Source organism: Artibeus jamaicensis, unplaced genomic scaffold, assembly GCF_021234435.1.
Source record: "Artibeus jamaicensis isolate MK-2021 breed Jamaican fruit bat unplaced genomic scaffold, CSHL_Jam_final contig_464, whole genome shotgun sequence".
NCBI lineage: Eukaryota > Metazoa > Chordata > Mammalia > Chiroptera > Phyllostomidae > Artibeus > Artibeus jamaicensis.
The window spans coordinates 17,312,442-17,328,762 of record NW_026521842.1 but is presented as its reverse complement, the minus strand read 5'-3'; the positions used below and the strand labels follow the sequence as shown (position 1 = coordinate 17,328,762).

Sequence of the window (16,321 nt, the reverse complement as noted above, 5' to 3'; positions counted from 1 at the left end):
TTGGCAAATAAGTAGTTGATCAAGAAGAAATATAAATTGTGAAAGGATTGTTTTTGGGGTTTGTGCCTGTGTGAGAGATTCTTCTAGTATATGTTATAAAGAACTAAAATGTGAGTATTTGGGAGAAATGAAACAATTATAGCAGAATTTGTGGTTTTTGAAGAGACCTGGCAGGTATTTTTCTTAAATAACAGCTTTATTGAGATATAATGCACATACCAATTAAATGTATTTTATAATTTTTTAATGTTTTTAAATTTTTTATTTACTTTTTAGAGAGAGGATAAGGAAGGGAGAAAGAGAGGAAGAAAGAAAGGGGGAAAGAGATGTTTTTCTCGAAACATCAATATGCAGGAGAAACAGATTGGTTGCCTCTCACATGCCCTTAACCAGGACCTGGCCTGCAACACAGGCATGTGCCTTGGCTGGAAATTGAACTGGTGACTTTTCAGTTTGTAGGCCAGTTCTCAGTCCCCTGAGCCACACCAGCCAGGGCCTTAATGGTTTAATTTAAATAAATAACATTACATTAAATGATCCATACAATAAATTTTTTTGTTAGAAGTGACATTAAATAGTGCTTTAAACTCTTCAACAGAGTAATTAATAAATTTCAAATACCTAGTAGGTATTTTCTGTACTGAAAGAACTTAGTACTATTTACACAGTAGGAGAACATACTAAAGAACTAAGTTAAATTAATGTCCCATAATCAAAAAAGTTATGCTTTAATTCCATTGTAGACATCTTAATCACCTAAATTACAATTTTAGAAATTTCTAAAACATCCATAACATTAAAACTACAAAAATTGAGTTGAAGAAAATATAAGTTGTCTCTTTGAGTTCCGTGCGATAGGAATTGTACCAGGGAATTTGTATGTTATCATATCTCAATCCTTCCAAACACAGTATAGTATACCTCTCTTCCTTCTTATTGGAGTCTAAGTTCTTTTCTTCTTGCCATTGTTATTTAGGGAATTTAATGTTGCACTCTCACTTCAGTTGAGGAAACACCAGCTCCTGGAAGACACTATGTGTAGGATATTGAGTTGAAAAAACTATGCCCCTTCTTCTCAGCAAGTTCAGGATCTACAAATGGGAGTATGATTTCTAGAGGAATATTACTTTTTCATAGCAACAGAATTATGTAGCTCATTGAATTTAAGTTATAACTTAAAAATTCTACTCTTAATTCTGTCTTTTTATTGAAATTACAAAGTAAATCTAACTATACACATTAATACATATAGAAATTATGTATGTACATATGCATGTATGTATAGCTTTATGCTAATATCTACCTTATTAGAGTGAAAAGCATAAGCAATGTTGGACCATAACAGTTAATTCAGAAATAACTACCAATTCAGGAGGCTATCCATATTATCAAGTTTAATTTACAAAAAGTACACATGGCCTGTTACTGATTTATTCCTTAAATTTTCCCTTTTTAGTCTCAGTTTTTAGCAATCACTTTATGAATATTGACTTATTTAGTTCCTGATAGGATAAGAAAATTTTTATATTACTTGAGCCTATAGAATAGAATTTTTAAACTGTTCACAGATTCTTAACCATTCAGGGGCTAAAGAAATACATAAAATTGATGCAATTTTTGTTTTTATGTCTTTTGTACAATTTTGCAGTATTAATGCACAGAAATGGACTTTTTAATATCATTAATAAGATTGATAGTATCATCAGAAAACAGTATTGCTATATAACTCAGTGATTTTAAATCTTTTGCATCTCATGGTACACATACATGTAAACTAATTACTAAAATTCTGTAGCACATCAAAAAAATACATCTTTGCTGATCTGACAGAAAATAGGTATAACTGATTGATTTATAAAAAATAATAATAATTACTTACTCCTTTTGCTTCAAAGTGACTTTTAAAATCTCAGGCAGTTGCCTAACGTGTATATAGGATTTCTGGTACCAAGAATTAACCAATCAGATGCAATTTTATTATGTGACTTGACCAGTAAGATGTTACTCTATTATATGACCTATATAGCTATGATTCAAGATGGGGAAGGGAAGGAGAAAGAGAGGGAGAGAAACATCAATTGGTTCCTTTTTGCAGGTGCCCTGACCAGAGACTGAACCTACAACCCTTTTGGTTTACAGAATGATGCCCAGCCAACTGAGCCATACTGACTAGGGCTGTTAATTTTTTTTTTTTTTTTGACAATATAAGGGAAAAGAGGTCAGTGCCCCTTACTAAATAGTCAGGTATTGCATGCCGTAAAAATTCTTGTGGTATACTGGTTGAAAATCACTGCCATAACTGTTTTATAACAATTAGTTTTATAAATAATACTAGTGAAGTTATATAAGTAACACTCCAGGTGGGACAGGAGTGAGGGGATAATGAGGTCTGTCCAGAAGGTATCCAGTCATATAATGTGAAAAATAGAGATATTTATTAAAAAAGATACAAGATACAGGAAACATTTTACATAGGACAATGATGCGTCAGTCTAGGCATCTTGGGACCTCACACAGTTCTTCCAATTGCCATCAGCTGCCACTTCCTAATTTCCTGAATCTCATCAATGATGTGAAATCTCTTCCCTTTCAAAGGTGATTTTAGTGTTAGGAAAAGCTAGAAGTTGTAGGATACTTAATCTGGGATATAGGGAGGCTGAGTCACCTGGGTGATTTGATGTTTCACCAAAAAAACTCTGCACAGGATGTGATACATGAGTATGTTGTCATGATGAAGTTGCCAGTCACCAGTTGGCCATAACTGTGGCCTCCCAAATCATCCGAATAGTTTCCACGGAGGAATATTCAAGCTAATGCAAAATTTGATTCAGATTTGTTGCTGTACTTGCTCAGTTATTTTGCATGTGATGGTCACACATTATACATGTTCACTCAATGGTGTCTACTGCCCCCATTGACTAGTATAGTGAAGTCATCATTGTTCACACATGCACATTCCAGTCCACTCTCCTTGGCTGCCAGGTTACATGGATGTCGTGCAAACCATTCTCATTATATTAACAATAGGTGGACTTTTCCTGGACAAACCTTGTACATTAGGATAGGATACAAAAATAGACTTCACCTGTTTCTGTGACTTTTTTTTCTCTTAAAAATAAAATCATGCATAGTAAAATGTTAACATCTGTTGAATATGAGCAGAGGGTACATTGGTGCTTACTTTTAAATATTTCATAATTTAAAAAACACTAGGTGGAAGCTGATTAAAATACTCAAAATGCCCAATGCACTATGCTTTTTAAAAGTAACAAAGATATGGCATATAGTACATACCTGATGAATTTTTTTGGCATAAATAAGGGTACATTAACTTTTCATCCGAAAATATAAGTATTGTGTTTTTATTCATTGGCAGTGTTTACTTAGTCCACTGATGTAAAATTCATTCTTCCCATATCATTCCCTCATAACAAGGTATTGTCAATGAAAATAAATCAGAAAACAGCACTGGCTGATGTGGTTTAGTAGATTGAGTGCCAGTCTGCTGAACTGAAAGGTCACAGGTTCGATTCCCACAGTACATGCCTGGATTGTGGGTCAGGTCCCCAGTTGGGGGCGCATGAGAGGCAACTGATTGATGTCTTTCTCGCACATTGATTTTTCTCTCTCTCTCTTTTTCCCTCCTTTCCCCTCTCTCTAAAAATAAAGAAATAAATTAAAAAAAAATAATCAGAATGAACAAGAAAGCACTTCAACATGCCAGGCCTATATATGCCCATGATCTGGATCATACACACACATGCACAAGTATTACAGTTTTACTGTTATTTCTTTTGCACATATGAAATAAAATTAGTATTGACTTTGGAATTATAAAGACACAGTTTGAATTTGATTGCTATCATCATTCCTGTCAAGTAGATGGAAACTTGTAGAAGTTAAATAAATTTCTACTAATATCATCCCTGTAACTAGATGATAATATGAACCTTTCCTTAATGGGACTATAAACATAAGTATTTAAAATACTTAACATTACCTGATAATTAGTTACCATTCAGCAAACATGGACCTTCCTCCCATATGTTTCTCCTTTCATTTGTTAATAACATTTTAAAAATTAGATCTTATTTTTATAAGAATAATTTTCAACTTTGTTTTGCTTCTTTCTTTTCATTTTCACTGAGTCTGTTTTTGACCTTTCTTTGAAGTTTTGCATATCAGTGGAGATATAGCCACACACAGTGGAGATATAGCCATAGGATTGATTTTCTGACTTATTTTACATCGACACTCTCTCAGTGGGAACCCTTGTAGAAGGAATATTGATAGAGGATGAGTCTTAGAGAAAATAGCTCCTAAAGGGATCATTCTGTAAAGTTGACTAAGAGTTCTTAGAATTCTTACCACTTTTTTAAATGAAATGATAAATTTGCATGATCAGTTATCAAAACTTCTGGTAGAGCAATTTATGACTTCTATTTCTTTTTGCCTAGACAAGTTATTTAGTCTAGAGTTGGATCTAATACACACTCTAGTCTAGACCCAGGTGTAAAACCTGATTGATTAATGAAAGTAGAAGGTTTTAATCATACGAATACTATTTTTCCTTTTTTGGTCACCTCTAAAAAAGGAAATGGGAAGACATTGAACTAGTATTGGCAGGATTACCTTTATTATTTTTAAATGCATTATGTGATAAAGCATTGAAGTGATATTCAAATAGCATTTTCAGAACTTTGTCTCCAGTTTTTAAGTTTATGTAGTCATAATCTCCATTTTGTCTTAAAGTAACATTGCCTTTCAAGTGGTACAAAAATTGTCCTTTTTGTTTTTTAACTTGTTCTTCCTGAGGTGTTTGAAAATGTAATAAGTTTTGTTATAAGCTAGTATAATTATTTATATAACTTTTGTAAACATTATGATTTATTCGATTTCTGATAGAGGAAGCACATTTTTATATTACCTGCCTCTATAGAATAGCATTCCAAAACTGTACACAGATTCTCAACCATTCTTTTGTGTTGAAATTATTTGAGGTAGAGGATTCTTTCTGGGCTTTAGTCTGTTCACCCAGTATAAATAGTAAGGCTACCCTGTAGTATGTGAATGACTAGATGATGGAAAGCATCTTTCTTTCCCAGTAGGAGGAGATTTAAGAAACAAATTCTAGCCCTGGCCAGCTAGTTAAGTTGGTTAGAGCATCATCTGATACACCAAGGTTGTAGGTTTGATTCCTCGCTGGGCACATGTAAGAAAAAAATGACGAGTATATAAATAAGTAGAACAACGAAGTGATGTCTCTCCTCTCTCTCTAAATCAATAAAAAAATTTTTAAAATTCTGTAATGTGTGCTTAGTACATAGTTTACTTTGTGCTTAGATACCTTGGCTTGAATAGGACAAAATATATATTTAAAACATTGCTCTTAAAAGTGTTAGGACACTTAGAAATTTTGTAAGAATTTTTCAGAAAACATTCTTTAATAAATATATGAATATATTATTGATACACTAACAAAGGAAAAATAATTATTTTAGGCAAATTCAGATAAAAAATGGGAGAGTAATTAATCACTGTGTAATATTAGAACCTTGCCTGGCATTTGAGGGACTGGAGAAGAAAAAGATGGTCTCCAGTAAATCAGTAACAAACTTTTCACCTTTAGCAGTAGTGCTAATTATTTTTAAAAATAGAGCCTCCAGGATCAGACATTTTATGCACAGTAGCATATATAATTTAGAAGTGTAAATTGTAACTTTTTGAAGGGGGGATGAGGAAGTATGTGGAAGTTGGCTGGAGAAGTGAAAAGATTCTTTTGATGCTAAAACGTAAATATGTTTTACTGTTTGAGTATAGCCTCTTAAAGAGTTTAAGGGAACTTGGGTAAGAGGACAGCCTAAAACCACCTGTATGAGAGAACATTCTGGCTTATGGATTAGATTGCATTAGTATATTAGAGAACAGTTTGGTGAATATGAGTTAACAAAAAGTTTGGATAAGAAATTTTCCCATTTGCATTTATTTGGATGTGAATGATTTAATTTTAAAGGTTGTTTTAAAACACTGCTTATTGTAGCATGTAAACTTATGTTGGGTGGGAAAAGTACAGGTGGGAACTTGAAACTGTTTTAAACATAAATTAAGTGATCGACCCTACAATTTTTGGGTTTTGTTCTTTTGGGTTTTTTTTTTTTGTAAAATAATCTGATTGCTTATTTTATATGCTGGGATGCTAGTTGTTTTTTCTATTAATACACTTAACTTGCATTCTAGCTTCGTCATTCAGAGACAGGCATCGTGTGGTGGGTTGTGTGACAGTGTCTGTCAATAGTGAAGACAAATAGTGCCAGAGACACTTAACCCATCCAATCTCACCCAGGGTATAGGTCGGTTTTCAGACTTCTTCATAAGTCTTTTTTTCTTTCTTCCTTCCTTCCTTTCTTTATTTTTCCTTTTTGTTTTTTTATTTTTATTTTTTGTTTCTAAATAGTGGATTGATACTGATTGAAACTAAAACTTTTGGTAAAGTTTTAAACTTTACATTAAAACTGTAAGAAGAAGAAAAGTAGAAAATGAAGGTTGGCATGTAAGGTGTTGACAAAGCAGGTTTGCAGCCACTTTGTGTGTCCTAGATTTTTCAATCCCTTGGCAACATTAATGTTGGCCTTATAATTTTTTTCTCTCAATATCTTTCTTCTTTGATGTGAAAATACATCCTTGTATCTGGTGACTTTTATCAGACAAGATACTTAGATCTGAAGCTATTGTTACCAGAAAGAAAAATGAAATACTTAAAAACATAACTTTGGTTAAACAGTTTTTTTTAGACCAGAAATTATTTCTAAACACCCTGTGTTGTTTTTTATGATCATTTTCTGAGCAGTCAATAATTTACTCCTTCTTTGTTCCACTATTGGTTCACTCAATATACTTGCAAAACTCTATGGCTTTTGTTTTAATGGCTTTCTTAGGAAAATTGACTGATTTTTACACTGATGTTGAAAATTTAGAGAACATTTTTATTTTGGAAGCTTAGTTAATTGTAATTTATGTCATATATTTTAAATCATTAAAAGATATTTGTTCCTTCTGAGAACTCTAAAGAATATTTCTAATTTCAAAGCTTTCTATAAAAAGTTTGGTTAGTTCCATATAAAGTATCATCTCTTTTTTATGATATGTTAAAACACTAAAGTGATACAGTGATTAAAATAATTTCTGCCTCAAACATCTAGAACTAATAATTCTTAATTTTAAAATGCAGTTTTGGCAAGGAGTACGTAAAATCTACATGGGTTTCTATATGTGGTACCATTTTAAAATCCATTTTTGTCCTTCTAATCAAATTAATAGTACTTGCAAATCCTGGGTTATCCATTTAGGTATTATCTGCCACTCTTTTTATTTCAACTGCTTTGACTATTTGTAGTAAGCCTTAACAAATCCATTTTCTTAAAAGAAGCCATATGTCCAACTTGAATTCATCATCATTATTGGCATTTTATCTACTGATTGGCTATTCTTAATAACAATAGAATTATTAGAACACTATAGATGTGGTGTTTCCCTTCATTTATAAATTTTAGAAATAATCCATTCTTTTGAGATTATAAATTCATATTGGTAAATTGTAGAAATGGCTTATTTTTTTCCCCTTTGGTTTGCTGTGCTCTCTGTGGTCACAGAAATTACTGAGGAAAAATAAAATTTGTCTAGATTAAAAGATGATTTTTTCATAAAAATATAATAAAAATGTATTCATACATTAGGTGAAAGAATAAGTTTAAAAATTTAAGAAAAACTTCAGTCTTTAGGAAGGATTCATAAGGGATTTAAGAACAAATACAGTATAAAGTTATAAAATAGATACATTATAATTACTCAGTGAGATAATATAAGCATTTACTAAAACATTTTTATGTTGGAGTTTTAATATTTTGATATGCAGCAATTAAACATAATATCTACATTCCTAATAGATAAAAATGGAGACTCAAAACCAAGCAAAGGGGAGGTAGTTAGGCATGTTTTGTTTATAAGAACTTATAAATAAAAGAGAATATATATATGAAGCAGGATTGCATTAGCATTTTTTGTTCAACAGGATGTCAATTAAGGTTTTTCTTGCTATTTAATCATATAGTGACCTTAAGTGCACTTATAATATTTCCAGGAATGTTCTTTAGTGCTTTTCTGGGAATGCTTAGAAATGACAAACTAATGTTTAAAAATCTAAAATGTTCTTGATATTGTTGTTATGCCTTTATTTTTAATAGCTAATATTAAAGATATTTTATTCTTAGTACATTTATAGGTTAGTACCCAAGTGGGTAATTTAGCTTATATATAGTTTCAAGAAAGAAAGTTATTAAAGCGTTCTTTGTAGAAATGGTGAATGTTACCTCTAAACTCTTAAGTTACTTTTAAGCCTTTTCCCATGATCAGATAATGCTATTATGGTAACATATAGTCTAAGGATTTTGAGTATTAAATCCTTTTTTTAATAAACCTCATGTGTCCATTATGGACATATTAGTACATTTATTTGTGAATTTAATATAACTCAGTGCCCATATCAAATATTGGCTTCTCATAAATTAATTTAATAACAAATAACATACAAGGCACAGTATAGGTGTTGGAAAGGTCTCAGATGGGAAGAATGCTGCCCATGTTTTCAAGGGGCTCATAGTCTTATCCTCCTCCACCTCACCTATCATTATTAATGCACTTAGGTGATGTCTTGCTAACTAGAATATAACATCTTTATGTGAAAGATTTTAAACACCATTATAATCCTTATCGGAGCAACAATGATACTATGGTAAAGAGTTTTATAGTTTTAAAAAATTGTCTCATTTTTATAGTCTTAAAATGAGTAGAATCTTTGTAATTTAGGGCCAAAATGAGGTACGCCTTAAAAACTAATAGTACTTTTTAATTAAAGGATGCTTACTACTCCTGTCTTTTGACAGAATTTGTTTTCCATTTCATAGTTTTGTGCTAATGAACTTTTTAATTTAATAACTATGTCCAGGAATCTACAGGTAAAATATTAAAATTATGTGTTAGATGTTAAGAAAAATGTGTAGAATATTTTAATTTATGTAGGGTATGAGATCACAGCTTGGCATACCTGTCCCAGAACAGATATTTGTGTATGAATATATAAACCGGGTTTTATAAACATGATTGTTTTGATAATATTTGCAAGATAAACTCATATAGTATATACCTCAAAGAGCAATACTAGGTTATATCTTGCAGATTAAACTTATAAACACCACATAACTTGTTTTGGAGTGCCTAATTGCTTTTCACCTGTACTTTACACCTGTCAAGGACAGGGATCCCTGCGATGTTCATATTCTACATTCTCATGTGCATGGTACTTAGATTCAAAGAGCATGGGTGGGCGAAAGCTGTTTATAGAAATACAAGTTCACAGCATTCATGCTGCATGCTTTGTGTGTTCCACTACAAATATTGCATACTGCATACTTGTATTTCTTTGAAAATAAAGAACATGGACTCATATACACATAAAAATTTAGTTTCATTTTTGCCAATAGTTGGAACAGATGGAGGAATGTCAGACATAATACCTTTTCTGTTTTTTAAAAAATGAATTCTGTTGTGTTTTTCAAAAAACAAGGAAAAAACTTGTTATTTAAACTCAAAGTGGCTACAAATCAGCTCCTAAACTGTCACTGACATTAGCATCTAGATTTTGTAGTTTTTATAAATCTTTTAAGATATTTACTAAGAAAACATTGCATTAATGCATGATACAAAATTGATAAATTTTTCTTTAAATTGGAATGCAGTTTAAAGTGACTGAATTTTCCAATTTCAGCTACTGAATTTGAAAAAGATACAAACTGGAAAATGGAACTGGTATCTTCTAATCTTTGTAGGTTCCTTGACTTATGGCAGCTGAGAATAATCTCTCCAAGGGGCATTAAGTAGATCACATTATTGATGGTAATACTAATTACTGTGTTCTTTAGTCTTAAAAGTAAAGAAAATTATGAGTGAATTTAGTTCTTTGGAATGATCTAAATATTTTGGTACCTGTTTTCATTTAAAAAATAGATCTTTGGCACAATGGCTTTTGATTATCTACACATAGGCATTCTTATATTTCACTCTTTATATATTATAGTTGATATGAATGTTACAATTTCATTAATTGCATATCACAATTTTAGGTTTCATCATACTACTTAAAACAGTGGTTTACTTGGCTATAGATAAAAATTAATTTTAGATTTAAACATATCTTTTGTCTGTTACCTATTTATTTTTCAATGAGCTGTTCTGCCAGTTGCCACACATTTGAAAGGATCTACTTAAAACTTTTTTGCTAAGCATGATAGATAAGTAGTTTTATAAAAGACTTTTTTATAGGAACTGATTCTGGTGATCTCCAGAGACTTTTCTGCTTAATTCTTTGTTGTTAGATTCCAGCCAATAAAATTTACTATTACGCATATTTGGAAATACCTTTAATAGTTTAAATCAAGCAGGCCCTTTAAAGAGAAAGGAAATGAACAGTGGTAACCAGTTGCTGAGTATAATTAAATACTTTGTACAAGAAATCCATCCAATAGTCAGTCCTTACTCTGCTTGTCATTCTGCCATTTAGGATGGATTTATTTATTTTAGAGATCATGGTTTTGAACTGCCACTTTAACTTCTGGAGACCCTCAGTGGTTAACTGCTTATCTTCCGCAGCCCAGCATGTTCCAAATCAAACCTTTTTCACCTTTATTCTTCTAGATCATACTGACAAGAATCTTAGTGATGGTACCAGTTCCATTTGCCTCCAATTCAGTTGATTATATATATTTTTCTCTTTATTTCTCATTTTATAATTGATATCTGGAATAATCAGCAGCTCTTTTCTCATTTATTTTCTCATATTTTTATTCCAGGATTTGCCTCTGAAGCAGGGAGTGTCTGCATTAAAAATGACCTGTAGTTCTCTGCTTCATAGGTTAGAAACTTATTTTAATATTTTGTGGCTAAGCACAGTCCCACTTTTCAAATTCTATAATAAATTATTTAATTGGCTTTGAATGTGGACCACAAGCATATATTTTATATTGGGGTTTTCTTTATTATTTTAAATGATTAAAATTCTACAGAACATCCAGCTGAGGCAATAAAAGCTTTATTCTTGCTTTACAGCTTAAAACATTAATTTAGATTAAAAAAATCTATCAATTATAACACAAGTAACATAATGCTATTTGGGCATTTTTTGAAAAATGAATTTCTTAGGCCTTGTATTGCTTGAAGCATTTGTATTCTAAAACTTAACCAAATTTCAACTATTCATTTTGGGGAAAAACAATCAGTTCACAAATTATATTTTCAATGGGACTGCTAGCCAGCACAGGTGAAAACATGTACAGTGTATTTACTTTTAAATTGTACACTGCAGATGCTTCTTCAGCTCCCTCCTCTTCCTCCATGGGCGGTGCTTGCAGCTCCTTTACCACCTCTTCCAGCCCTACCATTTATTCTACCTCAGTCACCGACAGCAAGGCTATGCAAGTGGAGAGCTGCTCCTCAGCCTTGGGGGTAAGTAACAGAGGGGTAAGTGAAAAGCAGTTAACCAGTAACACAGTTCAGCAGCATCCATCAACACCGAAGAGGCACACAGTCTTGTACATCTCACCACCACCTGAGGACTTGCTGGATAACAGTCGGATGTCCTGCCAGGATGAGGGGTGTGGATTGGAATCTGAGCAGAGCTGCAGTATGTGGATGGAGGATTCCCCCTCCAACTTCAGTAACATGAGCACCAGTTCCTACAATGATAACACTGAGGTACCTCGTAAATCACGAAAACGAAATCCAAAGCAGAGGCCGGGGGTCAAACGACGAGATTGTGAAGAATCTAATATGGATATATTTGATGCCGACAGTGCCAAAGCACCTCATTATGTGCTTTCTCAGCTTACCACGGACAACAAAGGCAACTCAAAAGCAGGAAATGGGTTGGTATTCACATTTTTTAAGTTCTATCACCATTATGCAAAACAAACAAAAAAAATCATTCTTTTAATTACTCAGCTCAAGTTTGCATATAAAGCAAAGGTACTAATTTTATCATTAAAATACCTGAAAATTTTAACTTAAAATTACCAAGTTTCACTAGAGAAAAAAATATCAGTAGATTTTAGCAATAGGTATCTTACTGTGCATATGATTAAATAGTATAAAATAAAATAATCTGTTTTGAAATAACTTAAATTAAAAAATGATTTATATTTAAAAATAACTAGCATATAATGTCTCTAGATAAAACAACTCAAAATGTTCACAAAGGACTGGTTTGTTCTCTTTCATACTATCTCTCCATATGGTTCAAACCATTTTCATTTTTGTGAGGATTTTAGACTTTTTTATTTCATGGAATAAGGAAAAACTAAATTGATGGCTTGATTTTCATCATTTAGATTTATGCATTTTAAGCTTTGATACATTGCATTGATTTGGGATTTTTAAAAATACATCATTTTTTTTCTTGAAATTCTGGATTACGTATTTGAAGGGTGATAGAAAAGGATCATGGTACATGTTTGAGTTTTCATTCATTTCTGCCAGTTCACCACTCACTAAGTATATTTCTGTAACTATATTACAGAATTTTCAGTGCTATATAGTACAGAATACTATGAATTATTTTAACTTTTTAATCTCTTTAAGTACTTTTATTGTAATATTTAATTGCTAGACTTTTAAATTAAAATTTCCTATAGTATATTAAATATAGTTTGATAAAATTTAACACACTGGATTTTGAGAGATATTTTTGGGGAGACAGGGAATCGTCCTACAGTGTGACCCATGATCTACAATTTCAGGTTGTCAGAAACAATTTCAGGTTGTCAGAAAAAGTGATGGAGAAGCTCTCGATTGCTTTACTACATGATGACATCATTGACATCTTTTGAGTAGTATAATGAGTATTTTTAATGTATATTAAGCTTGTCCTTAAATATCTTCTCAGTACATTTTTAAGCTAATATCTACCATTTAAGCAATAATTACTTTATGCTACTTGCCTCTATACTCTTATTTAAAACTCCTTTAGGGTGATGCAGTTAAGTGAAAATGTACATTGAACTGTGTTTTATTTTTAGAAAGTCCAGATTAGGAAATTCTAAAAGAAAACAAGGTATACCCTTTCTTAAAATGTTACCATTAGTAGATTCAAGAATTATAGAATATATTTGCAAAATTGTTACCTATATAAAAATGATCTGAAACATAGTAGCACAGATCTAAAACACTCATATATATGTATCATTAAGTACAGGTATATGTTTATTTGACCTTCAATAGGAAAAGGGTTTTTTTTTAAGTTCTAGAAGAGAGACTGTTATTTTTATACTGAAATAAATGTAAAAGTTTCATGTAGAAAGAGTTTTTTTGACTTAGTGTTAGTCAACACACATGGTTTTCAGTTGCTATTAAAGAAATATCTTGACCTACATCTTTTCTGCTTCTCCTTTTATATGATAGATATCTTTTTGTATGATAGATCTTAGAAATGATTTGAGGTTACCCAGGGAGAGTATAATAACATTTGTCAAGACAAAAATCTCTCATGAAATAATTCATGGAACAGAAACTCATCAAGCAGAAGAAATGTCCAGCTTCTTAGGTAATGAAAAATATTTTATCTTAGCATATGGAAATGATGGAAGAAGTTTAAATTTTGAATTATTAAGAACTATATCAAGGAAGGGATAAAACCATACATAAACATATAGAAAATAGACCTTTGAAGATAATTATTATGATAATATCAAGCCAAAGTCCTAAATTCTTCAGTAGGAGAAATGTTAAAAACATGAAAGATATCTTTAAATGTTTTGAGAACTAAGGTGTGAAGTCTTAAATCTAATGTTGCTATAAACTTACAATTTATATAATGCTAAATTACAGAAAATATACTCTCAAGTATATTATAGTACAACAGTTTATTGATCTGCAAGATGGGAATAGCATTTTTATATAATTAAAGTGTTATGTAAAAGTTTATTAAGAAAACAAAATCATTTAAAAAAACTACTCAGTATTTAAACATTCCTAGCCATGTCATTCTTAAATTCTTCAACCAAATGTCCTGAGAATTAATAGCTTTATATATCTTAGAGGTGGTAGTCCTAGAAATTAAGATATTATGTTATCTGGGTACGAATCCTGTTTTAGGCATTTTATAGTGAAAATTATTTTTGTACTACAAACAACTGGAAGGATGTGCAGTGCAAAGGAATTAGAATGTCATTTTAAGACTTCTGAATAGAATATGTCAAGAAAATGGGTTTTCTTTTTAGATGTCACTTAGAAGTAAAATCCAATAAGTTAAAGTGCTACTTTCTTATTTTCTTAAGCCATCATGCCTTAAAAATTAGTAATTTGAATGACTAAGAATTAGTTGATGTTTTCAATAATTTTACATGTTTAGAGAGATAAATATTTATGTATTCTATTTTTACATTTAAACCTAGAGAATAAAGATAATTTTAAGGAATTCTTTAAAGTAGCATTTCATAAATTGTTTACTTACATTGCTATTCTTCTTTAAGTCCCAATGTGTATACTTTGTCAACCCACTGAATAGTCTTCATCCAAAATGAGATCTTTTTTTTACTTAAATAGTAAAACTCATTCTCAGTCGTTCTCATAAGTATTAGCTTAAATAGTATGTGAATATAAAAGCCATTATCTTGCCAAATTGACCAATATGTTAAATTTTTCATATATTTCAAGCTCAAGTGTTCCTTTTTCTATTATAAAATTAATAGGTATTAATAAAAAATATTTGAAAAATACAGAAATAGAAGAAAATAAATAATCCATAATCTAGTCACTTAGTACAACTGCTGTTAGTCCCTTTCAATGCATATTTAAAAGATGTTTTTATATTAGTTTCAGTAAGTGAATATTTTTGCTTTTATTTTAAAATGAGTAAACAACAGAATATCATTATAGAATTTCACAAGAATGCACATTACATTCAGAGCAGACATTTGCATTTCTACCCAAAATGATGAAAAGAAAAGTAGAATTTATTGTCCAGCTTCAACTTGATACTTTTGTTCATAAAATTTATTCTTCTAGGATCTTTTAAATGATTTACTCAGGTAATCTGATTTAATTATGGAATGCCTTGGCCAGTTAGGATCCAGGTGCTTTCTCATCTTACTATTGCAGAAGCTCCTTTTTTCCTCTCCTTTCTTTGTCCCTTTCTTCTTCCTATTTACCTTTATCAACAAATGTTTTTTTCAGCACCTACTGTTTAAGGATTGTGCAAGTTTCAGGGAAAATGAAGATGACTGAATCCTACTTTTTCTCAGAACTCTTCCTCTTATCTAGTCAGTCTTATTACATTCCTTTGTACGCCTTTTTTCCTCCATCCTTCTGCCCTTTTCTTAGCCATATGTTGTACTCTCAGTGGAACCGGGACTGGTTTTGTTATTTGATAATTTGAGGCAACAAGTTGGTTAGAGGTGCAGGGGTAAACATTAGAGCCAGTTTTAGGCTGCTTAGCCACCATTGCTCCTCTATGTTTGAAGTCATAATATTCCTCCTGGGGCCTGTTTGTTTTTGGAGGAAATTTTGTCCGCAGTCATCTCTTGGCTTCTGTACTGTCATTGTGAGTGTAAACTTAGGACTGGGAGGGTCGTACAGAAAGCATTACAGGCCCTGACTCTATTTTTAAATGTCCATGGATATTTTCAAACTATTTGAAAACTAAGAATTGTTTTCTATTTATTTTTATCATATATTTGCAGTGCTTCACATTAAAGGTATTTACTGGAAGTCCTATACCATTTGAAATACTGTTCTTTGAATCTATATTCCACATAGAAAAAGAATGATAAACAAAATAAATGTTAGAAACACAGTTTTTAAAAATAAGTTAGATTGCCTTATCTGTAAAGCCCGGATTATAAAATTTTTATGTGATAAGAGCTTTAATTATTTAAATAATCACAAACAAAAATACTGTGAAAATTACATTTCTGGGAAAATTTGTTTTAGAGTAAAGCTAATTGCCAACAAACATGAAATCACTGATTTGTTAAATTATGATTTTCTCAGTTTGCTGTCCTGAGAAAGCTATCAAAGGAATATTCTACATATGCCTTTGTTGTTTTTTTAAGGCCTTTTGTTTGCTTGTTTCTTTTATTGCTACCCTTATTTACTTTCTTTTTTTGTTGTTGTTGTTGGCTTTGCAAGTCTGATTAAAGAATAGTGGTGGTTAATCTTGTAGCTTTGTATAACACTCACATATATATGTAATTTAAAAAAATTTATTTTGACCGAAGTA

At 31.2% G+C, this 16,321-nt stretch overlaps 1 protein-coding gene across 6 annotated transcripts in view; it reads left to right on the top strand.

Annotated features, from left to right (window-relative positions):
* The window catches only part of NFAT5 (nuclear factor of activated T cells 5), a 132,735-nt gene that overhangs the window by 67,031 nt on the left and 49,383 nt on the right, over positions 1-16,321 (top strand). For 5 of the 6 annotated variants that reach the window (XM_037162540.2, XM_037162539.2, XM_037162538.2 and 2 more), the window contains one exon: positions 11,414-11,972. In XM_037162540.2, coding sequence (XP_037018435.2) covers positions 11,414-11,972 — 559 coding nt within the window. Of the gene's footprint in view, positions 1-10,901; positions 10,964-11,413; positions 11,973-16,321 lie in introns of all 6 variants that reach the window. The other variant, XM_037162543.2, reaches the window with a different exon arrangement.